Source organism: Squalius cephalus (genome assembly GCF_949319135.1).
Source record: "Squalius cephalus genome assembly, chromosome: 15".
NCBI lineage: Eukaryota > Metazoa > Chordata > Actinopteri > Cypriniformes > Leuciscidae > Squalius > Squalius cephalus.
The window spans coordinates 17,716,712-17,736,220 of NC_137136.1; the positions used below are offsets into that span (position 1 = coordinate 17,716,712).

At 40.1% G+C, this 19,509-nt stretch overlaps 2 protein-coding genes across 3 annotated transcripts; both read right to left on the minus strand.

Annotated features, from left to right (window-relative positions):
* Positions 1 to 5,673: 5,673 nt before the first annotated feature.
* On the minus strand, positions 5,674 to 17,938 carry LOC307171789 (ictacalcin-like). 2 transcript variants are annotated; one of them, XM_079893628.1, is made up of 3 exons: positions 17,878 to 17,938; positions 6,342 to 6,472; positions 5,674 to 6,070 (listed from the first exon to the last, which is right to left on the minus strand). In XM_079893628.1, the coding sequence occupies exons 1-3, from the start codon at positions 17,882 to 17,884 to the stop codon at positions 5,927 to 5,929; spliced, it is 282 nt and encodes a 93-aa protein (XP_079749754.1). In that variant the 5' UTR covers positions 17,885 to 17,938; the 3' UTR covers positions 5,674 to 5,926. The 2 variants fall into 2 exon arrangements, with proteins under 2 accessions (XP_079749754.1, XP_079749755.1); XM_079893629.1 differs by lacking the exon at positions 17,878 to 17,938 and adding an exon at positions 7,433 to 7,674.
* Positions 16,673 to 18,128, minus strand: LOC307171788 (ictacalcin-like). The gene is made up of 3 exons (XM_079893627.1): positions 17,878 to 18,128; positions 17,166 to 17,296; positions 16,673 to 16,919 (listed from the first exon to the last, which is right to left on the minus strand). The coding sequence occupies exons 1-3, from the start codon at positions 17,882 to 17,884 to the stop codon at positions 16,776 to 16,778; spliced, it is 282 nt and encodes a 93-aa protein (XP_079749753.1). The 5' UTR covers positions 17,885 to 18,128; the 3' UTR covers positions 16,673 to 16,775.
* Positions 18,129 to 19,509: the final 1,381 nt, after the last annotated feature.

A 19,509-nucleotide genomic window follows, 5' to 3' on the forward strand; every position in this document is an offset into this window, starting at 1 on the left:
GTAGAGCTCTGTAATTAAAAATGAATGTAAGTCTATGGAGACATATGACTAGTAAAAATTTATTTGCAGAGCTCTCTAATTGTAATTGTTAATAGTAAGAATTGAATTAGAGAGCTCTGTAATTGTAATTCTTACTAGTAATAATTGAATTAGAGAGCTCTCTAATTGTAATTGCTACTAGTAAGAACTGAATTGTAGAGCTCTCTAATTGAATTCTTACTAGTAAAAATGCAATTACGACGAGTAACGCTGGGTACAATTTAAGCTAAAACGGCTTGCCATATATTTGTATACTGTCTGCCAAGGGAGGTTGACTTTATGGGCCCTATTTTAACGATCTGAAATGCAAGTGTCAAAGCGCAAGTAACTTTGTGGGCGGGTCTTGGCGCTGTTGCTATTTTCCCGGCGGGATAAATTACTCTTGCGCCAGGCGCAAATCTAAAATGGGTTGGTCTGAAGTAGCTTCATTATTCATAGGTGTGGTTTGGGCGTAACGTGAAATAAACCAATCAGAGCGTCATCTCACATTCCCTTTAAGAGCAGGCGCGCTTGTTCTAAAGCAGATTCCTATCATAATGGCGGATTTGCCAGACGCGCGCCAGGAGCGGTTCACAGCCGAGGAGAGCAACGCTCTCGTCAGGGACGTTGGGGATGGAGAAACACACCCAAATTAACTTCGGTTAAAAAGGCGTATGATAATTTGGGTAAATGTGTAAGCTAGATGTATGCTTTTATAATAAATTATCTATCTATCTATCTATCTATCTATCTATCTATCTATCTATCTATCTATCTATCGTAATAATGTATAATTTGCAAAAATGAAAACGGCTGCTTCTGTGTAGATGAGAGAATCAAAGTGTATGCGCGTTGTGCACACGCTACATTGATTATGGCCAAGCACGCACCCTTAAAATAGCATATGAATAACATGCGCAACGCGCCACTGACTTTAAACCATTTTTTCCTGGTTAGTGGCGCAACTGTTTTCTAAACCTGCAAAATAGCATGAAGGAACGTTTGCGCTGGAACACGCCTCCTTTTTTGCGCTGAACCGCTCAGGGAGCGCAAGTTCATTCCCTAGTTTAGCGACGTGCTACTGTGGAGGAAAAAACGCGCTTTGCGCGGGTGCAAAATAGGAATGATACATGCGTCGGTGTACAAAGTCAATTGCACTGGGTGCAAGATAGGGCCCTATGTGTCTTGTGTCAACATGCCCCAGGAAAAGAGGGGTGGGGTGAGCAGTTGCTCATTATCATTTAAAGAGACATACACTGAAACGGTCACTATGAACAGAGCTGTTTTTGAGGAGGTAAAAAGGGTGTTGTTTTACATGACCATTGAGGAATTTTAACCAAAGTATGTTACAAACTTTACATGAGGACCCTAAGGAATCATACCAACTTGTGGAAAATGGGTATCGATGACTCCTTAAAGATTAAAGTTCTGAACGTGAGATAAAGTTGATTCTTTATGTTTCTGAGTGCCAAAGTATGAGTTCAAAGATCCCTTATGAGGGCCACCACAAGATGGAGACATTTTCTTCAAATATTCCATGAGCTGCAGTGAAGATTAATGTTTAGTAGTTATTTGCAACTTGTCTGATCAGTGAATTGGGAAACTTGTGCTTTTTACACCAAACAAAGTCTATAAATTATCCAGAAAAAAACAATATGTGTTGATGTAATGGTTATGGAACGTATTCTACATGTTTGCTGTATTACAAATTTATTAAATGTTTAATTTAGTTTCCAATACAATAGTATATAAACTAGTATATAAACACATCCATTTTCTCACGCAGAGAAAAATCACGGAGCAAAGAGGACACTGACACCAACAGACTAGACAGAGTAGGTTGCTTTTGAAATGAAAAAATTCTCAGCTCTCATGTTCTGTCCATTTTATTACGAAATTTAGACAATAAATACCATTTTGGTGCTTGTAAATGTGACTTGACAGATCGCTGTAGCACCTCAGCTTTAATAATACCAGCTGATAGGGCTCTCTGTATGTTTACAGCATTATGTGAGAGATATTTTTTCTTGAGAAAAATTAACATGTAGGCTATCTACTGTAGCCTACCTAATATTTATCCAAAGAGTCAATATTGAATCAAGATTGAAATCAAATCCGAAGAATTGAATTGAAATCGTGAAAATTGTGTAAAATTCTGTTTAGTTACCAAATGTTTTGACAATCACAATTACACCTATTGTGGCACATGCCTAGTTGGAACACTATTTATTTTGGTTTTGAGTGTTGATGAAACCAACTGTTTTTGTGTGCAGATTTCAGAGCCTAGGCTGCCTACAGAGACGTAGTTTTTTGACGCCATGCTTATGGGGCGGGTAGCTAGCGGATCGATAGGAAAGATTAGATGAATGTGATCATTTATGTTTCGGCCTGAAATCGCTGATACAACCTTTAATGTACAGGCTAAACAAGATAGGGCCCAATACTGACCCCTGGGGTACACCAATATTACAGTCGAGGTATGAAGAATAAGAATTACCAATATGTATGCTCTGTTTCCTGTCAGTTAAGTAGGACTCCATCCATTTCTCATCCGAGAAATTAAAAAAAGATCATTCTGATAATAGTGTCTGGTGATTCACAGTGTCAAAAGCCTTCTTAAGGTCCAGAAACACTGCACCTACTATACCACCCTCATCTAATTTTGACTTTATGTTTTCAAGGAGAAAACAGTTAGCTGTCTCTGTAGAGTGGTTTGTGCGAAATCCAAATTGCATTGGGTGTAAAGGGGTGTGGCCCAAGTTTAGATGGTTTTTCAGCTGTTCTGCTACCCATTTTTCTGCCACCTTGGATATCACTGATAGAATACTAATGGGTCTATAATTTGACACCATTGTTTTATCACCAGACTTGTAGATCGGAGATACTACTGCTGTTTTCCAGGAGCTTGGAAAAGTACTTTGCCTAACTGACAGGTTGATCAGATGTGCAATGGGGCAAGCAAGTGCGTCCCTGTGTGATTTTAAAAATGTGGTATCCAAACCATATGAATCCTTTGCTTTTAAATTTCTTAGCAAGGTTATAATTTTGATAACCTCTGATTCAGATATTTCCTTTATTTTAAAAATAGGTTTAGCTTTATCAATGGGGATAGATGGTATAGTTTCAGTTGGGATACCTTGAGACAGCTCTCTGACTGAATTTATAAAGAAATCATTAAATGTACTTGCTATCATATCATTATCTTGGGTCAGGATTCCATTCACTTTGAGTTGATCAGGTAAAGTTATCCTTTGTTCTTTATTCCTAGTTAATTTATTAAGATTTCTCCAAATAAGTTTCCCATTTCCCTGTGCTTCGTTAATGATTCTGATTAAAAAAAAACTCTGCCTTAGCCTTTCTTAAATTCCTTAAAAACTTATTTCGGAGAGTTGTAAAGGTGAGCCGGTCGCTACTATGCCCAGAGCCCTCTTTAAAGCAGAATCTCTTTCTTTCATTTGTTGCCATAGAGTGTCATTTAGCCATGGTAAGGTGGTCTTTTCTCCATGTTTACGTTTCACCTTTCTTGTGAAAGCTGCTCTTATCTCGGTAATAGTAGAAAAGAAAGTGCTGCAGCTAATCTCAGTATTCCTGCAGGTTAGAAAGTCAGACCAGTCAATTTGGTTTATAGCTTTTTCCAAGTTGATCGTTTCATTTGTAGGAATTTCCTCATAGAATTGATTTCTTTTGGTAGAATTTACAAATTGTGGTTAGTTTCCTTACCAGCAGTGTGATATTATGGTCAGACAGACCAGTCAGCATATGCGATGTAGTTACTCTCTCAGGTCTGTTTGTAAATATCAGATCAATTTGTGTCTGGGAGGAGTCGGTTATTCTTGTTGGACCTTGTATCAGTTGGGAGAGATTGAATTTGTTTGTTATCTCTTTACGTTTTTTTTGTCCCAGTTTATATTAAAGTCACCCATTAATATTAACTCCTTTTTACCATCACATTGCTTAAGAATATTATGGAGATGCGCATAAAATATGTTATTGGTTGATGGTGGTCGATATAAACAATTGACAATGAAAGACATATGAGGAGATATTCAACCCAATATACTCCATGTCTATTTCCTGTGACCATTCAACAAGGTTACATTTAATTGTGTCTGAGACTCTCACTTTGGCCTTAATGGCTCTTGGAACCCGAGCCCCAGCCCCAGCCCCAGCCCCAGTCGTTGAATAAATAGGCTGATTGGATTAGCATCTATGCATTTGAATAGTTATGCTGATTGGATTAGGATTGGTAACACTCTAGAGTCTAGGGCGGGTTCCTAAACCTGTATAGCCTACTTCATTTACATGCTTTGTTCCGAGTGTATCCACCTGTATGTAAATCCCTCCTCCTAAATGTATATAAATTGCAATGTAAAGTTCCTTAGTTTAGACTTGATGACTACAGGGACGCACAGCGAGTTCTCCATAAAGAGTAACTTCTGCTTGAAAGATATCCCAACGTCTCCTGGCCTCTGCTTCGACGAAGGAAAAGTTTCCAACGCTTTTAATTTATCGAATTACACAAAAATGTTTAAATGTATACATGAAGTGTCAATATGTGTGCATCTTCCCCTTTAATTTCCCGACTGCACTGTGTTAATCTTAATTTCCTGTCTTTGCTCCTGCTCTTTCCTTTTTTGCATTAATTGTGTTTGCATGGGAGAGGTATATTTCTAATACACTCTGATTAATCTAATTTCATTTTTGCCTTTAAAATAACTTTTATACTTACATATATATATAAATCTCTATTATGGAGTGTTTTAGTGTAACTTAATGTATATATGTATGTGTATGTGTGTGTATGTATGTATATTTATATATATATATATATATATGTAGGCTATCTCAGTGGTTAAAATTAATAATAAAACTTTGGTGTTAGAGAAAATTACAGTTGTTTTGTTTTGCCTTTCACCTCTGGTGTTTAAGACCAAATTAGGTTTCTTTCTGTCTAATATGGGATGGTGGAGAAGGTGGACAGTACGGTTAAGCAGCTGCTCACACTCAAAGCAATGGGCTGGGATTCAGGAATGATGCACAAAGACTGTTGGCTGGTTTCACAGAGGCTTAAGATATTCCCAGACTAAAATGCATGTTTGAGTTATCTGAACTGAAAGCAACGTGCACTGACATATCTTAAAAATTTGTCTTAAGATGTACACCAGTAATGTTTTTTTTCTTTTTTTTTCACGTTTATAAAATCTGCTTTAATGTCCTAATTGAACTAAGGCCGTATCCCGGCTTAATCTAAGCCCTGTCTGTGAAACCGGGCCTAAATGTTTAAGAAGTCTGATCTATGAACTCTTCATGAGGTCTACCAAAATATACATCTCTCTCACGATAATCAGTACTTGTGAGGCCCCCTTTGGTGTGGTGTGGTATTGTTTTCACATTTCCTGAAATGATCAGTCCATATGCATAAAATGAAAATTGAAAATGAAAATGAAACATGAAAATTTAAATATGTGTCTGTAATTTTAGAATGTAATTTGACAATTCATTGTAAGTATGTTATGTTAGCAGTGTCAATGGAAGGTGAATGTTTCCATGTAAAAATGAAGCATTTTAATATATCCCTAGGATTTAACAGTTTAATTAAACTGCAGCCACAAACACACATTTCCAGAGAAGAACACACCACATTTTGTAAGTTAATTCAAAACATTAAAAAAACTTTATTCTTTTTTTTCCAGATGTACCATACCTTTACAGTCAAAAAATATCTGTAAGGACAAAATGTAGCACTTTATTTTACATTCCTGTTCCCCATGTACATGTACTCAATATAGAAATGGCAAATAACTACTAACCCTGAACCTACTCCTAAAACCCATATAGTTATATTAACCTTATATTACCCAGTACTTTCAAGTGCACATACTGTAAAATAAAGTGCAACCGGACAAAGTTATTTACTCTTTTTAAAGGATTCATTGCAAAGCATAGTGATGCAGGCAATCAGGGTGACGTACTCCTGAAAGTCCACAACACCATCAGCATTTGCATCCAGATCCTTAAATATCTTGTCCAGAGCGGCCTTGTCTTGGGTTTTCTTTAACAAACACACAAAAGCGCAGTCAGAGACACGATCAGTGCAGTGATGAATCAAACGGCCCATATTTATTAGCTCAAAATATATTCATTATGAGAATTAATACAAAAGAATGAACCTTAATTTAATTTAAAAGTAAATATATTATTTTTAAAAAGAAAATTATAGAAAGGAGCCATTTTAATACCTAACTTTTTCAAAAATATCATAATGAAAAGAAAAAATTATATTTCAAATGTTCAATGTATGAAACAATTACTTAGAGACTCACTCCAAATATTTCTCCTAGCTCTGCGGTGAGCAGGTCCTTTAGCTCGCCTTTGCTCAGAGTGAGCTTGTCTCCCTCTTTTCCTGAGTATTTATGAAAGACTGCAATCAGCTGAGCCATCGCTTTCTGAGTTTCTGTGAAATTAGAGTGATACAAAATAGGTGCGCCATTAATAACAATAATCAAGCAAAGGCTATGTGTCTACAACATCCAAAATTATTAGTAGTGGAGATGTTAAAAATACACATATATGAAATGTCACGCCCAGCAACAGCATAACAAACGGTTAAAGTTACACCCCTCTGGAGTCAAACATAAGAAGGAGGAGAGAAGGGATGGACCTGTAATTGTCTACAGAGTGGGAGTTTTCAGAAAAGGGGGGATTAAAAACGACAGTTTTGATCACGGCCAACACCCTGCACTTACCCTTTAATTAAGACAGAAGTGAAAGATAGAAAGAAAGAAGGACATTTGACTTTTGACATTTGATCCACCACCAACATGCTTCCTCTTCCCAACACACAAACTCTTAAACTATTGCGTCAAAATTGACAAAAGACATATTTACCAAATAATCAATGGTTGAAAAACATATAACATATACAACAGGGCTAAAGGCACACCCGTGTAAAAGACACATTTTAATATGACGTATAAATGATTTGTGCCTTTTGCCCCATGCTGGTTTTACCCCGCGTCTGGGGTAAAAGGCCCACCTTGCCACCTCATATTTATTTATACGATTTTTGAACAAACAAACAAACAAACAAACCACTTTTATGATTTAATTTCACACAAAATCTGTTACTCCATCCATGTTAAATAAAAACTTTTTTGTTCTGCAATCAAACACTATGGGAGTAGTGAAAAGCAAATTTTTCTTAAGATGTGCCTTTAGCCCCGTTGTACCCTAAACTAAACTATAGCAATAACTCAATATCAGAAAATGAAGGCTGCAAGAATGCTTAACCCATCAAATACAGCAGTTGTGCAGCGGTGCACTACATTACAGTGCAGATCATTAGTTCACTTAGTATCACTGCTAAGGCAGCAGATAGTAAAACAGTCAGTAAAAAAATATGTAAGTCTCTTACGTGACATGGTGTAGCAGAAGTTCACGGTGAGCAAGAAGTAAAAGAAAAGGAGACCAAGCGAGTGAGGACTGAAGGGACAGATTGAGTTTTATATGCAGTAAAATGCCACACCCCCCGAATTCACCCTCCCACCATCCCAACCCTTTAACCACAAACGCACCTACATCCCTCTCTCTTTTACTCTGCCCTATATGCTCTCTCATTGTTCACTACCTTAAACCATTGAAACTCTTGTTTACAGTGAGCTTGTAAAAAATGAAGCAGGTGTGTTTGGCATTTCTTGTCCTTGTAAAGTCTCTAACTCAGGTTAAACCAGTTCCTGCAAATAAACTGACAAAACCTTATACTTGAGCCTTTGGGCAAATCAATACTTGACTCTGACTGGCGTATCTGAGAACCACTTTAGTGAAACAGGAATCACTTATACTACAGAAATTAAATCTAATAGTAATTATGTTGAAACTCCAGTTGTGAAATCATTTTAAGGCATACTCGCTAACTAATACATGTTTGCTGGTATACAAAACTGCTCAAGCTGAATGAAAATGTAAAGTATTCTTTTGCAAAATGCATACAGATGTCACCTGTTTTCATCAAAATGACAAAGCCCATAATTTGTTTTCTTTTAGACTGTTTAGACTGTTAATAACTTTTGCATAAAACATAGATAGACACAAATATAGTGAGTGACCTGAAATAGAAATGAATACAACTTTTGAATGTTATAACAACAAATTCATTCTTTGAGATTAAAGTTCTGAACATGAGATAAAGTTCATTCCTTATGGCTCTGAGTGCCAACGTATCAGTTCAAAGATCCCTTATGAGGGCCACCACAAGATGGAGACATTTAGTTGAAATACTGCATTCCATGAGCTGCAGTGAAGATTAATGTTTAGTAGTTATTTGCAACTTGTCTGATCACTGAATTGGGAAAAGCACTTAGAAAAAACAAAATGTGTTTTGAGGGACGGACAATAACAAAAGGAGGGACGGACAATAACAGTTGTTTTTGTTTTGAAACATAATTTCAACATTATAATAACAACAATAAAAGAGAATGATTACAGTTTCATGAAAAATGATTTTGACTCTAACATGCTAATGAAAGGGAGGGAAAACTCACTTTTCTCCGATTACTGAAGCCTTTTATAAAATAACGCAGTGCTACTTCACAGCCATAACAGTGCAGTGATCTACACACACGCTTATTGGCTGGTCAGTGGGAACTGCACAAACCTATGGCGGAGTGGCGTAACTGCGCAAACCAATCGTTGCACAGCCTGCCGATCCGAGCGCAGATCCCGCCAGAAGGGGCGGGACATCTGCCTAAAGCAGCTAATTTCGCCATATGATTCAGGTTAAATCGACTGAAACAACGAATGTCGTACGCAATACCCTTATCTCAGGGAACCGAGGTTACGTTAGTAACCGAGTCTTTCCTTTTCAAACGGTCACTTCGTATTGCGTCTGCTAGACGTGATGGGGAACCAATCCAATCATGCGGTGCTATGTTCAAGCAGAACAACGCCTGGCACACTTGGACAAGGGCCCGAAGGGCAGTAGGGCCAATGAGGTAATCGTGCCCTGAAGAGGGTTCAGAGATTGGTCGGACCCTCCAAGAGTAATGGTGGGCCGGGCTCGTTCAGAGGCCAGCTCCAAATACAGAGAGGATATGTGCCTGTAGCGCAGGGACTTCCAGGTTATAAAATCTGGTGAAGTTGGACGGCAAGGACCAGCTGGCTGCCGCACATATATCACCAATAGACAACCCACTGGACCACACTCAGGAGGAGGCCATGCCTCTGGTGGAGTGTGCTCTGACGCCGATGGGGCATTGGAGGCCCATTGAAGCGTAAGCTATAGCGATAGGATCAACTAACCAGCGGGATAATCGTTGCTTCGTGACCAGAAGCCCGTTTGGTGTGGCCGCCAAAGCTCACAAAGAGCTGCTCCGACTGTCTGAACTGTGCGGAGCGCTCTAAATATGCTCTTAGGGCCCATACCAGGCAGAGCAGGTGTAATTGTTGCTCGTCTTCCGATATGTGAAGAGCAGAAAGCAAAATTACTTGTGCACAGTCAAAAGCACTTTGGGCATGTAGCCGACTTGGGCTTGAGGGCGACTTTAGAGTCCAAACTCAAGGTGGTTGAGCCTCCTTGCCCCCTTCAGGAAGCGAACAATAAAGTCGCTTTTACCCAACGATTGGCCGGCCAAGGGAGCATTGAAAGCTGCAATGGCCGCCACGTAGATTTTGAGTGTGGAGGGGGTGCAACCCGCGTCCAGTAGCTCTTGTAGAAATGAAAGTACCAGCGGTACTTCACATAATGCAGGGTCTTGGCTCCGGGCTGAGGACCAGCTGGAGAAGACGGACCACTTAAGGGCATTGAGGCGTCTCGTGGACGGCGCTCTAGTCTCACAAAGGGTGTTTAGGACTCTTGTTGGGAGCCCCCGTCGAGGGGCCACACATGGAGGGCCCATAGTGTGGGACGGGGTGCCAAATCAACCTGTTCGCCTAGGAAAGAAGGTCTTTCCTCAGGGGTATCAGCCATGGGGCTGCTGTCAGCAGCTGAATCAACTCAGGGAACCAAGGTTGGGTCCACCAGAGAGGGGCCACTAGAAGGACTAAGTGTCCGCCCTCCCTGATCTGTTTGATGACCTGAAGGAGGAGCGCGACTTGGGGAAAAATGTAAAGAAGGAGGCTGGGCAATTCGTGGGAAATCCAAAAAAATCCTTTTGAGATGAATTTTGGGCAGTGAGAGTTGTCTTCAGAGGCGAAGAGGTCGAAAATACTCCGAAAATACTCAAGATCATTTGAACCGTCTGGGGAAGAAGGGTCCATTCTCCTGGGTGTAAAAAAAACAAAAGTGTAAAAAAACACTTTACAGCCTTCACTGCATAAATTATAAATTCAATATAGATTAATCCTTATTTTAAATTTAAATTAAACCCTTATTACCTGTGTTCTTTGATTCTGCTGTCACTGCTGCACATGTGGATCTCACTCGTGTCCCATTTTCTCACAAATCTTTACATTAATTTAAAGGGACACTTCACCCATTTGCATTAAGCTTTGCATTGTTAGAAACCCAGTCATACTATTGAATGGTCATGCAACATTTTTTCATTTTCCCCCGAGACGAGAGAAATCTGTATTTACCTCTTTACACTTCCTCCTACAATGACGCAAAAATCGTCATTTTGCGTCATTGTAGGAGGAAGTGTAAGAGGGGGGGATTTCTGTTAAGACTACAAGCACTAGATCCACCCTTTCAAACCCGCCCATAGGGGGTTGGACCTAATGCGCTAACAGACCTATCACAGATCAGTGCGAGTGCGTTTGATTTCAACGGCAGAAACCTGCAGAAAACAGGGACGAAGAAAGCTGAGTAGTAGGGGTTACCATACTCTATTTCCCGGACATGTCCGGCCGTCGAGATCGACAAAAATGTCCGGGATTCAGCTTTTGCTTTCTGCGGTCGCCATCCATTGTTTACATGCTCACCTTTTGTTTCAATCTAACTGAATTCACCCCGATTGGTGAATCTGAATGTAATGTTTACATGAATGCTAAACAAGTGATCGGTTGATTTGCGTTTTAACATTGCTAAGAAAATACCCGCACCTCCGTGAGAGATAGCCCATGAGACCGGTGCATCTCACAGGCGCGCTCATCAGTAATCACAGTAATACAGGGAGCAGGACGAGGCTAGCGCCGGGGGAGAAAGACGCGAGGCCGGTGGCGTGATCGGTTGAAAGACGCGAGGCCGGTGGCGTGATCGGTTGATGTGTGTTTTACTATTGCTAAGAAAATACCTGCTCCTCCGTGCGAGATACGAGAACAGTGCCTCACAGGTGTCGGTCGTCAGTAATCACGCCACCGGCCTCGCGCCGTTCTCCCGCGCCCCTCAGCCTCGTCCTGCTCGCCACAGTAAACATGATGAATGGCGACTGTAGAACGCGAAAGCCGAATCCCGGACATTTTGGGCAAACTCGTCACGGAGACTCACTCGTAGCCTAGCCTTGCCTTGATGTTTTTGTTTTCAACTGCGCTGTCTTACCGGTAGGCGTGACTTGGGAGTGGCCTTGTAGGCCAGCGAACCAAGTGCATTCTGGGAGTTGTTGTCTTTAATACACATAAGCCAAAAATACATTTTCTGGCTTTTCTCAGTCTAGAAAGCTCCAAATTCAAAAATTATTTCACATTTCTTCTACATAAATGACCCACTTTCAATACACATTCATGTCTCCACGGGTGAAATGACCCTTTAAGACTTTATTTAACTAATTTAAGACTGCTTTTATGAGGATACTCAACAAAACAGACATTTTGGCATTTGGTGTTATTATTCGTTCAAGCGTGAAAGAGAAGTCGATTCTGGTGCGCGTCTTTCTGTGCGTCCTGTGTGTGTGTCAGCAGGACATTCATAGACAGCGCATTCTCTTTTGTCTTAACGCGCTTGAATGGTTTAAAAGCATTTGCATGAAGAAGAAAGTGATCATATAATGTAACGCTAGCCAAAAGATGACTAGAAAAACGGATGCTGCGTTAATTGCGTTAAATATTTTTTACGCGTTAAAGGCACAAAATGTAAAAAAAACACTTGCACAGTGTTATATATTTCTTTCAATTGTGTACTTACATTACCCTAAATGTTTCCAAGAATTTGTAAATTCAGAGAAATTCACAATTTGAAATAGTGCCCATCCCTTGTCACTTGTCGTCTGTCAAATACGTAATATCCGCGTTATCCCTGGTTTCCGCTTGTACTGCCATAGTAACCATGGCGACAGATGTGGACAACTGCGTTACGTTTAGCGGCATGCTCATGCTGTTGTTCTTTTGTTCAAACATTATGGATTATGGCAAATTACATATTGTAGCTTTGAACTGAAAAACATTCATCGCATGCGTTACCGTTGACAGCACGGACATAACCGATGTGTTTATGAATACGCGGCAAGACGGGCATTGTGACAATATATTCGTGTGATTTGACCAGAAGTGCAACAAGCCATGAAAAAGAGGCAGCTGTATGTGGACGCACTGGGAATGAAGCACGGGAATGAAATCATGAGCATCCCCCGCAATTCAATGGCGAATTTTTATTTATTTATTATTATACGATTTGCATTTTTATTATAAATGTGTGTGCGTTATTTGTTGTTATTAGAGACATCTGAGATTGATGGTATATAATAATTTTATTTATTTTTTTGCACACATTTTAGCCATTTTAAAATGTTTGAAGGAGTTTTTACACGGCACCCCTGCTCTCGTCAGACGGCACCCCAGTTGGGAAACCCTGCTCTAGACAACTAGACGCTGCTCTGATCTTGGTCCGTTGTATTTCCAAACCAGGAAATAATACTTCCAGTGAGTAGACTCTCCACAGCTCCAGTATAGAAAGTCTTCTGCACTTTTTGGGAAACCTTAAACCTGGCCAACCTTTGTAAATGATAGATGCGTTGATTTGCCCTCCTTACGAGGTGATGTGTATGCATTTTCCAGGAAAGATCTTCTGTAAGATATACTGCAAGATATTTAAAACTGCGCACCCTTTTCAACTATCTAGGACACTACTGTCGTGTTGTCCGATCGGACAAAGACATGGTGACCTGTCAGGTTTGGCAGGACGGTTTTGAGGGCCAGCTATCATTTCTAGGCAGTTGACATGCTGCCATTTCTCCGTGCTCGTCCAAGAGCCGGAGTACGGTTTGCCCTTGCACAGAGCTCCCAAACCCGTGTTGGAGGCGTCCGAGGTGTCCACCATCCTCCTTGAGACCGTCCCCAAGCTTACCCCGGTCTCGTAAAAGCTGGGGTCTCTCCAAGGGGCCAGGGCTCTGATGCAGCCATGGTCCACCTCCACCTTGACATGAAGGTGGCCTGAGCGCCACGCTTGGGAATCGACCTGGGGTTTCAGCCAGTACTGCAAGGGGAGCATTTGTAGCAGACCCAGCGGAAGTGCTGCTGATGCGAAGGCCATGAGGCCTAGAATCCTTTCAAAGGTTCTGAGGGGGAGACGGGCCCCTACTCTGAAAGAGGTCGCGAGCTGCTAAAAAGTCTGGGCGCTCTCGTGTCTCAGCCAAGCCTTCATTTGGGCTGAGTCTATAACTGCACCCAGGAAGGAGATCCTCTGACTGGGGGACAGTGAGCTCTTGGCTATTTTGATTCTGAGTCCAAGGCATTTCAAATGGCTGAGGAACACAGATTTGTGGGAATTCAATTCCAATTAGTTGAGGATGCACATTCCCTTCTGTCTCAGGGAGAAAAGTGCTGCATCCATGTACTTTGTAAAAGTGCGTAGAGCCAGAGACAGTCCGATTGGTAGGACTGTATACTGGTTTGTGATGGGGGCTATTTGGATATGAATGTATGCATATTTCAGATCCACTGAGAAAAACCAATCCCCCAGGCGTAATAGCGTGAGGATTTGCATTTGTGCAGGGTGTGGAAGAGGAAAAGTGCTCTTTTGCCGAGTATTTTTATTTTTTTTGTCCGTTATAACAGCGGTCAATTACAAGGGTGTGTAAACTTGAACGGGCCCATGGCCTGTAATTGCAACATCTGCTCCAACAGCCGGAACTGAACAGGGTGTTTGCAGGAACACTCAAGGCTTTTTGGAGGGTGGTCTGGCCGCAGCAAGACTTAAAGGGACTCTTCACCCATTTGCATTAAGCTTTGTATTGTTAGAAACCCAGTCATATATTATAATAAACGTAGATTTTTCATTAATTTTTCCCTGAGATGGGAGAAATAAGGATTTAAGTGTTTTACTTCCTGCTTATTATGACGTAAAAATCATCATTTTGCGTCATAATAAGCAGGAAGTCACATTTCATTGAAAAGTGTAGAGACTACAAACACTAGCTCCTCATTATTCCAGGGGGCGGGACCCGCTCACGCTACAGGCCTATTACAGATCAGTGGGTGGGACTTCACTTTCTGAAACTAAAAGCAATATCCTCCATCTTGTTTGGAAGCTAAGCTAACAGGCGCTGTGGAGACAGATGTAAAGTTATGACAATAGCGGAGGGGAACGTTACTCAATATGATGTAGAAGAAGAGGATTTCGGAAGTCTGATGCTCGAATCAGGTGTTTGTGGCTACCATTACAAGCCGCATAGCGAAGAGCAGCCGAGGCAGAAGACCTGCCTGTCGCGGACGAGAAGCCCAGACTGGCTCGAGCTGGGGGCGGACTGGTGGCGCCGGTGATCTCACTATGCAACTACGAACGGAGCCCGACCAATTCTCCGCGTCCGAAGCTGCCAATGACACAGAGTCATTGTGAAGATCCTCTACGGATTCAGCGACTGAGACGAGACCGCTTGCATCAGACGGGTAAAAAGCACAGGTGAAATCTCTCTCTGTGGAGAAAGTGAGGCATGTGGGGTCTGAGCCGGCGTGAGCTCTCTAACATCCAGTTGCTCAATCCTCTGGCCCGCTGTTTTTTTATCCAAGGTTCGTGGGAGAAAGGAAATGGGAAGGCGTGAGGGGCGGAGACGCACTCTGAATGCGATCCGAGAGCGGAGAGCTGAGAGAGGCATGCTTTCACAATGAGAGCAGCTTATCTGTGAGCTTTGCCCAGGCAGGTGACACACTCACTGTCATTTTCATCAGGATGCAAAGGGGCTCTGCATGTCGTGAGCTTAGAATTATAAGGTTCTATCTCCGTTTAGGGTAGTTCTGAGATATTGAGCATCAAAGTTTTTACATCCCAGCTGGCAAAACTGAGATGGAACCTTTTTATTTTATTAATAACTACTAACAAAATTTTTTTTTTTACAAAAATAACACCACACAGGCATTAATAAACACCTAATGGATCAGATTATGTCAAAAACTCAATTTCGACCAAAAGTGGAGATAGAACCTTATAATAATAAGCTCAATGTCACTTATGAATATTAGATCTTTTAAATGTTCTTCCGACTGGTTGCCCACTGAAGCTACAGTAAGCAGGGTTGAGCCTGGTCAGTAGACTTTCTGGATGGGAGACCTCCTGGGAAAGGTTGCTGCTGGAACAGGAGTTAGTGAGGCCAGCAGGGGGTGCTGCTCACCCTGTGGTCTGTGTGGTTCCTAATGCCCCAGTATAGTGATGGGGACACTATACTGCACAAGCACTGTCCTTCGGTTGAGACATACACTGAGGTCCCAACTCTCTGTGGTCATTAAAAATCCCATGGCACTTCTCGAAAGAGTAAGGGTGCAACCCAGGTGTCCTGGCCAAAATCTCTTCATTGGCCTTTATCAATCATGGCCTCCTAATAATCCCCCTTATTTGAATTGGCTCTATCACTCTCTCTCCTCTCCACCTATAGCTGGTGTGAACACACTGGCACCGCTGTTCTGTGGCTGCCATCACATCATTCAGGTGGATGCTGCACACTGGTGGTGGTTGAGGGAGACTCCTGATATGATTATTTGGATGTAAAGTAGTATAGTAAAGCGCTATATAAGTGCCTCATTCATTCAAATGAGTCACTGAACACTTGCATAATATTTGTGCAGTTCTAAACCAATTAACATGACATATTGAAAAGGAGATAAACAGAAGGGAATAGCCTACATCACCCATATAATATAATATAATATAATATAATATAATATAATATAATATAATATAATATAATATAATATAATATAATATAATAAGCTCACTAATCTTCCATTATTGAAACAAATTTCTTTAGCATTGTTTAGAACAATGAAAGGTAGTGACCACAAGAATACAAGTACAGATACAGAGGGTCACAATCACATTTTTTGAGGCCGCTATAGGGGAGTGGGAGAAAGACATGAGTTTGGCTTCAGCATTCCCTGGCATTGTTCTCAACAGCAGCAGACCACATAGCAGTCAGTGTTCAGAGACAATGGGCTGGGATTCAGGAATGATGCACAAAGTCTATAACCCAGACTAAAATGCATGTTTGAGCTGTCTGAACTGAAAGCAACTTGCACTGACATATCTTAAAACATGCCATTGTTTTGTCTCAAGACAGTATTGTTTTCACATGTCCTAGGAAATGATAAGTCCATATATGTGTCAGTGTTATTTTATAGTGTAATTTTACAATTCATTGTAAGTATGTTATGTTAGCAGTGTCAATGGAAAGTGAACGTTTCCATATGAAAACGAAGCATAGTTTTAATATATCCATAGGATTTAACCGTTTAATTAAACTGCAGCCACAAACACAATAAACACACATTTACAGTTAAGAACACTCACACTCACATATTTTAAGAATACAGTTTTAATTCAAAACATTAGAAACATTTATTCTTTTTTTTTTCCAGATGTACCATAACTTTACAGACAAAACCTTTCTGTAAGGACAAAGTTATTTATCCTTAGTAAAAAAATCATTGCAAAGCATAGTGATGCAGGCGATCAGGGTGACGTACTCCTGAAAGTCCACAACACCATCAGCATTTGCATCCAGATCCTTAAATATCTTGTCCAGAGCTGTCTTGTCTTGGGTTTTCTTTAACAAACACACAAAAGTGCAGTCAGAGACACGATCAGTGCAGTGATGAATCAAACGGATTTATTAGCTCAAAATATATTCATTATGAGATTTAATACAAAAGAATGAATCTTATTTATTTTTAAATAATGTTATTTATTTAATAATAAAAAAAAATTAATTATAGAAAGGAGCGATTTATGTCATAATGAAAAGAGGAATTATATTTTAAATGGACAATGAAACGATTATGTAGAAACTCACTCCAAATATTTCTCCTAGCTCTGCGGTGAGCAGGTCCTTCAGCTCGCCTTTGCTCAGAGTGAGCTTGTCTCCCTCTTTTCCTGAGTATTTATGAAAGACTGCAATCAGCTGAGCCATCGCTTGCTGAGTTTCTGTGAAATTAGAGTGATACAAAATAGGTGCGCCATTAATAACAATAATCAAGCAAAGGCTATGTGTCCACAACATCCAAAATTATTAGTAGTGGAGATGTCAAAAATACACATATATGAAATGTCACGCCCAGCAGCAGCATAACAAACGGTTAAAGTTACACCCCTCTGGAGTCAAACATAAGAAGGAGGAGAGAAGGGATGGACCTGTAATTGTCTACAGAGTGGGAGTTTTCAGAAAAGGGGGGATTAAAAACGACAGTTTTGATCACGGCCAACACCCTGCACTTACCCTTTAATTAAGACAGAAGTGAAAGATAGAAAGAAAGAAGGAAGGAAGGAGATCTACTCGATTTTGACATTTTATTCACCACCAACTACGAAAATGGTAAAACTGACAAGACATATCTACCAATAAATTAATGGTTGAAAAACATATAACAAAATACTGAACTAGCCTTCAAATCAATATCAGAAAATAAAGGTTGCAAGAACGCTGAACATATTAAATACAGCAGCAGTGCACTACATTACACTTAGTTCACTTTAAGCAGATAGTAAAAAAATATAAAGTCTCTTACGTGACATGGTGTAGCTGTAGAAGTTCACGGTGAGCAAGAAGTAAAAGAAAAGGAGACCAAGCGAGTGAGGACTGAAGGGACAGACTGACTGTTATATGCAGTAAAATGCCACACCCCCCGAATTCACCCTCCCACCATCCCATCCCTTTAACCACAAACACACCTACATTCACATCCCTCTCTCTTTTACTCTGCCCTATATGCTCTCTCATTGTTCACTACCTTAAACCATTGAAACTCTTGTTTACAGTGAGCTTGTAAAAAATGAAGCAGGTGTGTTTGGCATTTCTTGTCCTTGTAAAGTCTCTAACTCAACTGGTTGAACCAGCTCCTGCAAATAAACTGACAAAACCTTATACTTGAGCCTTTGGGCAAATCCATTGTCAATACCTTCCCCTGGATGGGGAAGATGGGCGTATCTGAGAACCACTTTAGTGAAACTGGAATCGCTGAAATAATCTTATAATGCAGAAATTATATCTAATAGTGAGTATGTTGAAATTTATGTAGAAACTTTTTTTTTAAGGGCTACTCGTTTATGCATGCCCATGCACGTTTGCTGGTATTCAAAACTGCTCAAGTTGAATAAAAATGTGACAAAGTCTTTAGCTAAACGAATACAGATGTATTTATCAAAATGACCATGTCCATATTTTTTTCTTTACGACTGGTAAAAACTTTTACATAAAAACATAGATTGGTCTAATTTTAATCTGAAAAGTAAGACTGATTACCCCATGTCTAACTGCTAGTTGGTCAGACTAGTTCTCAAGACACATTCTTAACATAAAGGCTGGATTTATGCAATCAGCAAGATCAAATTTTTCACAGCTAAAGGGCACAAGTTTAAACCATTAGGTAATGAAATCGCACACTGTATGTGTCATTAATCAGAAAAAGATGTCATAAATATACTGCTTTAAGTTATGTTGCAATCATAATGGAGTTGCTCCAGCAGTCTTAACCAGCCATGCATGGTTTAAATACACAGGATTAGTGTCTATTATTCTAAGAAATTCTAAAAGGCAACAACACATAGAGACTATATATGCCTGCTTATAGCAGTCAAAAGCTGCTTATCTGCACTAAATGTTGTGGAAGACCAACAAAAAAAATGCATATCTCATATTGCAATGCTTAATGGGAAGCATGTTATACCACAAAGCAGTGATTAAAAAATTATTTTGTGAAGTACATTTTGCTAGAGCATTTTAGATTCCTAGTATAGATTCAGCCAGCACCTTAAAGTGGAATACCAACAAAAAAAAAAAAAAGTGCAAAGAAAAAAAAAAGTATTGTCACCAGGACAGTATCCTCAAATGGACACCTTTGTACATAATCTACCCTAAAGAGTGCGTATTAGAGTCTTAAAGGGACAGTACATCTAAAAATGAAAATTCTGTCATAATTTTCTCACCCTCAAGTTGTTCCAAAATTGTATGACTTTCTTTCTTCTTCTTTTTTTCTTCTTTTTTTTTTTTTTAGATACAGTGAAAATTAGTGAGGGCCAATGTTGTTTTGGACCCCATTGACTTTCATTGAATGAACAAAAACAGTTCTTTACAATCTGCACTATCCCTTTAAGTTACTGATATCAACACTTTAGGAGTATATAAAGTACAAATGTATTCC